The sequence below is a fragment of the Lytechinus pictus genome, unplaced genomic scaffold (genome assembly GCF_037042905.1).
Source record: "Lytechinus pictus isolate F3 Inbred unplaced genomic scaffold, Lp3.0 scaffold_91, whole genome shotgun sequence".
Taxonomy (NCBI): domain Eukaryota; kingdom Metazoa; phylum Echinodermata; class Echinoidea; order Temnopleuroida; family Toxopneustidae; genus Lytechinus; species Lytechinus pictus.
Genome location: NW_026974211.1, coordinates 102356 through 109421, shown reverse-complemented (window position 1 = coordinate 109421; position 7066 = coordinate 102356). Strand labels below are relative to the sequence as shown.

Here is a 7066-nt window from a genome sequence, read left to right as displayed (position 1 = left end):
GGGGTGCATGGACGAAAATATAGCGCGTGTTATATAATTATGTATTATATACGTGTATTCCAACAATTCCACTTTGGTCTGATAATACATTCGCCGCTAATCGAAATCACCTTTTTATGTCTTGAAAATCAACCAAATTGATCTTTATTAATCACTTCATCGATTAAGGGGTGAACATTGGTGCACAGAAAAGGGGGACGGGGTCTACGATACCCCGAAAGGTAGGGGGTGCATGGACGAAAATATAGCGCGTGTTATATAATTATGTAATATATACGTGTATTCCAACAATTCCACTTTGGTCTGGTAATACATTTGCCGCTAATCGAAATCACCATTTTATGTCTTGAAAATCAACCAAATTGATCTGTATTAATCACTTCATCGATTTAGGGGTGAACATTGGTGCACAGAAAAGGGGGACGGGGTCTACGATGTCCCGAAAGGTAGGGGGTGCATGGACGAAAATATAGCGCGTGTTATATAATTATGTATTATATACGTGTATTCCAACAATTCCACTTTGGTCTGGTAATACATTCGCTGCTAATCGAAATCACCATTTTATGTCTTGAAAATCAACCAAATTGATCTTTATTAATCACTTCATCGATTTAGGGGTGAACATTGGTGCACAGAAAAGGAGGACGGGGTCTACGATGCCCCGAAAGGTAGGGGGTGCATGGACGAAAATATAGCGCGTGTTATATAATTATGTATTATATACGTGTATTCCAACAATTCCACTTTGGTCTGGTAATACATTCGCCGCTAATCGAAATCACCTTTTTATGTCTTGAAAATCGAGCAAATTGATCTTTATAAATAACTTCATCGATTTAGGGGTGAACATTGGTGCATAGAAAAAGGGGACGGTGTCTACGATGCCCCGAAAGGTAGGGGGTGCATGGACGAAAATATAGCGCGTGTATTCCAACAATTCCACTTTGGTCTGGTAATACATTCGCCGCTAATCGAAATCACCTTTTTATGTCTTGAAAATCGAGCAAATTGATCTTTATAAATAACTTCATCGATTTAGGGGTGAACATTGGTGCATAGAAAAAGGGGACGGGGTCTACGATGCCCCGAAAGGTAGGGGTTGCATGGACGAAAATATAGCGCGTGTTATATAATTATGTATTATCTCAACCCAGACAAAATACACGAGAGGCGAGTAAATGCATTTTCCGTGGAGTTTAATAAAAATTGTTTCTGAAAAGCATCATCCAAATGATGTATACCAAAATGCAAAATGATGTGTTGTCAAATAAAGCCAACATAATATAATGCAACAATCAAAACATAATAATATAAACGTAAAGCCTCCTGAGATGTGTCATATGCGAAAAATTAAAGTTATTAAACCAATCTCCTCAATTGACAATTAAAACAGTCCATCCACATTCATGACAAAGACACCAGTTTGTCATGTTGGCCAAATGTGGGCAACGTAAAATTCCATCTGCAAAGCTACGAAGCAAAGATTCCCGTTTGCAACACGAGCTTATGCAGGAAAACTTTAAAAACAGAAACTAGTGCTCAGAAGCCCCACCAACGGCCCTGAACTAGAATGTGAACGAGGCAACGTTAATGTTCGGTCCGAAATGGAATTCGCTGGTGGCCTCATCCAAATCGGGTGACGAACCAAGCCCCGTTCACATTATAACATGAGGAGTGGAATATACGAAATTGGTCTAAATAAATGAAAAATATTATCTCAGGAAGCCCAAAATAAGTGAAGAATCATAATGTGTTGTGGCAAAAAATGGAATGCCGCCAAACGGGATGACTCATCGTCAGCCCGCCGCCACAACACAATATGATGCCAATAGTTCAAACCATGCTGTATTTACAAGGTCCACGCTAAGAAGCGGGGAAAAAAAGGGGGGGGGGTGCATTAAACGAACAGGGACGCACAATTAAACCATCTAGGAGGATTCATGCTCATTCAGTCCACTTGCGAAGAATCTAGTGCACTAAGATAAAGGAGAGGCGGGGGGGGGGGCGGGGCTTAGTCAGTAAATAGTGAAGTTTGTAGTAAGGACGTGAGATCTGATGATACCACGTGTGAGTTCTGGATAAGGTATTCAGGTCATAACATCTGCTCATAAAAAGGTTCCAACTGTTCGCGACGTCCGAGCCAGCGAGTCCTCGACGGAGGTAAAACAGCTGTTACTCTAGTGATTTCGCTCCGCGACAAAGAAATCAAGTGTTCTCCTGTTCGCGGATGTATTGAGTTTTAGGACCCGGCCACGTGCCGAGTAGTGAGGGCCCGCCCCCAACTAGAGCGGGACTGCCCGCGTCAGCGAAACGTGAATTGTCCCCTTCCTCTCTTACGATTCCGTGGAATGCTGACACAACCCACGTCGAGACTCCAAATAACTGCACATGGAAGAGAGAAAAGGAAAGAAACAGCGGCACCAATTGTACATTCTAAAAAGGGGGGGGGGGTACATAGTTACCATAAACACGATAAGTGTAGCAAAGACCACAATCTACTAACAGTGGGCGAGCAATTCTGCCTGCGCCCATGGAACTATTAACGGGTAAGATAACCATTGCGTCACTATGGCAACAAGCGAGAGAGAGAGAGAGTAAGGTTAATATTTACTGCTCGTTAGGGGTTGTCAAAAAACAAAAACAAATAAACATTAGGTCGATATTAAATTGTGCACAAACTGGTATTAAACATAGAAGGGTGATAAACATACTGGCAAAATTGCTTAAATTAAGGGGGGAGAGGTTGTCGAATATACAATCTGTGTGTGTTGGAAGCCCAGCGCCCCATATTTTGAATGCAAACATCGGGAACACATGCCATGGCTGCAGAAGTTGCCGCCCCAATACGGAAAGAATGGGAAGAGAAATGAGCAACGGGTAGCCCGCAAAAACTAATGGCACGCTTTAAAACTTGGCCAAATTGGTGCCTCGTTAGGGGTGACGAGTCAAAGTGACGGAAAAAGGCAGAGCCGACCGAGCTCCGCAGAGCGAGGTAATCATTTACAGCGCGAAGTGGGCATACATACGAAACAACATTCTGTGGAATTAAAATCGAGCATCCACGTCCAGTTTGATCTGTTTTAGACCTCGCAATCACAATGCGCAATTTTGCTTGATTACCCATACCTTGAATAATAACATCTTTTTCTGATAAAGGAACGGGTTCATGTCTAGATCGAGACGTGAACTCCCCTACTCGAAGAAAACCAAAGAAAGCGATTAGAAAGGCAGCCCGAAACAATGCCAGATCATACGTATTAACGCATACGTGAGTCAATGAATTTAGGATGGATTTGAGAATAGGCAGGGTTATGGGACACCGGGTATCACGGCGAGCATTTTTCCGCCTGCACCCGTCTACCAGCCGCCGGATTACAAACGCGTCAGTCACATCAGGCCAACCCAATGTTTGCATCGTAAAAGCCAGGCCTGATATATATGTACTTATTGTTGCCCCCGCATACCCATTCCAGGAGAGATAAGCAATAAATTGAGCGACCTGCTCAACGTCAGGACGTATACTTATATCATAATGATATTGCAGCCGAAACTGCTTAAACACAGACCAAGCGTTCCTATAAGTATGATGAGTGCCGGGCGCCCGCGAAGAAAACAACAGATGCTCTCTCTCTATATGAAGCTGCTCCAAAGATGGGCGGGAAGCTTGCTGCCAGCCAGATCTGCGCCTGGTGCTAACCTGCGAAACCTGTCCATCTGAAAACGAGAGAGGGCATCAGCCTTTTCATTGCGAGAGCCTGGCACGTAACGTGCTTTGAACATAATATTATGTTCCAAACAAAGAACTTCCAGCAAACGAACCAGTTTCATTACACTAGGACATTTCGAAGTTAAGGAATTAACAACATGAACAACTGTTTGATTATCCGACCAAAATAAGACCTTAGAATTAGCTAGAAGAGCCCCCCCACATACGTATACCGACTACTATTGGGAAAAGCTCTAGAAAAGCGATGGAATAATTCTTCTCCAGTATTTCAGCTGGCCATTTCCCTTGAGCCCACTTATCCTGGAAGGATATACCAAAGCCAATGCTACCCGCAGCGTCAGTAAAGAACTGAAAATGAGCATTAGTTACCCATGTTGAGTGTGAAAACATAACTGTGCCATTGAAATCGGACAGAAACGTAAGCCAGGCCTGCATGTCCTCTTTTGCGCCGCGTGAAAGCCTTATCCGGTGGTTTGAGGTGCGGACCCCTTTAGTAAGATCGATAAGTCTCCTTAGGAAGGCTCTTCCGGGAGCCACGGCTTTACACACGAAATTAAGGCTGCCAATTAGCGACTGCAACTGCCGCAACGAGAGCTTATCTTTCTTAACAAAATCAATGAGCATTGCCTGTAACACGTTTACTTTCTCCTTGGGTACCCGAACTCTCTGCTCAGCCGCGTCGATTTCAAGCCCTAAAAATATGATAGTGGGAACGGGCCCCTCAGTCTTCTCCTCCGCTATCGGGACGCCAAAAACCTCGCACATCGCCTTAAAATGATACATCAAGGAACGACATTCCTGCCGTGTTGCGCCAACAAAAAAGAAATCATCCAAATAATGCAAAATTTGCTCTGAATTCGCAATTTCACGGCAACATGACTCAAGAAAAGTGCTAAAACGCTCAAAATGGGCACATGAAATTGAGCAGCCCATTGGCAAGCATTTATCAAAGTAATACGCGCCATCAATGCAAAACCCCAGAAGGTCAAAATCGGAGGGATTCACTGGTAGTAAGCGAAAAGCGGATTTTATATCGGTTTTTCCCATGAGAGCACTAGCTCCCAAGCGAGCAACGAGATCAACCGCCTTGTCAAATGAAGTGTAATTCACGGAACATAAATCGGAATCAATGTGGTCATTAACCGAAGCCCCCCGAGGAGAAGATAGATGCTGAATTAGACGGAATTCTCCCGGATTTCGCTTGGGGACGAGCCCTACCGGGGAGCAGCGAAAGTTATCGAAAGGCGGGTCTTGGAAAGGACCTGACATTCTCCCTAAACTAACTTCCTTACCAACTTTCTCCAACAGCATGTCCCTATGCTCCCTAGCAGATTTCAAATTACGCGAGAACACAGAGCGACGCTCGCCTGTGAAACCCAATGAAAAACCCAACCTTAAACCAGAAATCAGAAAAGCTGCATTATGTTGATTATGGTGCCGTCTAAGAAATGGGAGCATGCTGCCAAGTTTAATTGGAGTTGGAGCTAGGCTTCTGTTTGGCGATTGCAGCGGCAGAGTTGCAGGCGTGTGAGCCATGCGCTGCTGAGGAGCATTTTCCGCACCGGTGAGCATAACGACAGGCGGTGCGTTGGCATGACCCAGCGTTAAAGGCGAAACAGACTGGTGAGGAGCGGAAGGGGGCAGGCGCGGCGCCAGGGGCCCGAATTGCCCCTTGTCTGTTGGCATATCCTGAGGATGGGAAACTACCCCGCCGAAACGACCGGTCGTATGGCCGAAAGGGCTGGTTACCCCCAAAAGACGAAAACGCTGCTCGACCGGGCGTCGAAGCTACTGTCAGCCATAGCTCGGTGTCTATGACAGCCCAGGAACGATGTGGATGACGGGCCTGACGTAACCGAAATTGAATGTCATAGGCCCGCCAATTGAAACCCCCAAAACGCACAATAGAGCGAACGATATCCATATACTTGAGGAGCTCGCGCGCACGCATACAGTGTCGCTCCAAGTATATAGACGCGTAAATAATGAACGCAGATGTCCACTGTTCTATGCTGGCGATCACCGGAGCCTTGCTTTGGGGGCGAAGCATTAAAGCGGACCCGGTGGCACAAAGGCTGAAGGCCTGCAACTGGGAACTTTCCTCACTTAAGCTTTCCCTTTTTACAAATCCTCCTAACTCTACAAATTCACCTTTCCAAATCTTCTCCTTAACACTGGAAGGCACCTCCCCGCCCAAATCATCACACACAAAGCTAAGCATATCTGGCTGCGCAGACAGCGTAGGAAAAGGAGGGTTGGGGGCTGGTGTAAAATTATCATGACTATTAAGCCCCTCAACTACATGGGCAGGAGGGATAGAAGGAGAAGCTTGGGATTGAATTTGGGGAATGACCGGATCTTGTGGAGAAGTCACAAGAGGCCAGGAGCCCCCCATTGTCCCGAACTCACCGTTGGTTGTCGACGCCGAACTTCCAGCAGCTGGGCTCTGCGTAGAAGTAAAAACTTGGCCGACGTCTGTCTCGAGGTCGACAGGAGAAGGCTGGCTGGCGGCATCTCGGACCGAACGACGAGTAGACTTCCTCTGACTTAACTTTTTGCCTGGCTTAACCTTGGGCATGATTGAATAATGCAGGGGTGGCGAAATTGAAAAGTCCTTAGAGCAAACTGTGACTCCTAACAGCTCAAAAGTCCAACAAACGGATATAACACAAATATACAGGTATGTTCCTAGATAAAAGAATAAATTCTCAACTGCGAAGCGTTCTTTAAGATATATGAATGGGTAAGAAAGACAATTAGAAGGATCACAACTAAAGAGTTCACATTCGCCGCTAATCGAAATCACCTTTTTATGTCTTGAAAATCAACCAAATTGATCTTTATTAATCACTTCATCGATTTAGGGGTGAACATTGGTGCACAGAAAAGGGGGACGGGGTCTACGATGCCCCGAAAGGTAGGGGGTGCATGGACGAAAATATAGCGCGTGTTATATAATTATGTATCATATACGTGTATTCCAACAATACCACTTTGGTCTGGTAATACATTCGCCGCTAATCGAAATCACCTTTTTATGTCTTGAAAATCAACCAAATTGATCTTTATTAATCACTTCATCGATTTAGGGGTGAATATTGGTGCACAGTAAAGGGGGACGGGGTCTACGATGCCCCGAAAGGTAGGGGGTGCATGGACGAAAATATAGCGCGTGTTATATAATTATGTATTATATACGTGTATTCCAACAATTCCACTTTGGTCTGGTAATACATTCGCCGCTAATCGAAATCACCATTTTATGTCTTGAAAATCAACCAAATTGATCTTTATTAATCACTTCATCGATTTAGGGGTGATCATTGGTGCACAGAA

The 7066-nt window shown here is 44.9% G+C and overlaps 1 protein-coding gene across 1 annotated transcript; it reads right to left on the bottom strand.

Annotated features, from left to right (window-relative positions):
- Positions 1 to 1985: 1985 nt before the first annotated feature.
- On the bottom strand, positions 1986 to 6503 carry LOC135158570 (integrase/recombinase xerD homolog). Its single transcript, XM_064115462.1, has 2 exons — positions 6140 to 6503; positions 1986 to 3717 (listed from the first exon to the last, which is right to left on the bottom strand). Exons 1-2 carry the CDS (start codon positions 6306 to 6308, stop codon positions 2732 to 2734), a joined length of 1155 nt encoding a protein of 384 aa, XP_063971532.1. The 5' UTR covers positions 6309 to 6503; the 3' UTR covers positions 1986 to 2731.
- Positions 6504 to 7066: the final 563 nt, after the last annotated feature.

What these genes read in the sequence shown, in the direction of transcription:
- LOC135158570 (XM_064115462.1), bottom strand. Translation starts at nt 6,308, where the DNA reads ATGCCCAAGGTTAAGCCAGGCAAAAAGTTAAGTCAGAGGAAGTCTACT. An exon ending in TTCGGCGTCGACAACCAACG is followed by an intron (nt 3,718 to 6,139) that starts GTGAGTTCGGGA and finishes TCTCGTTTTCAG; the next exon opens with ATGGACAGGTTTCGCAGGTT.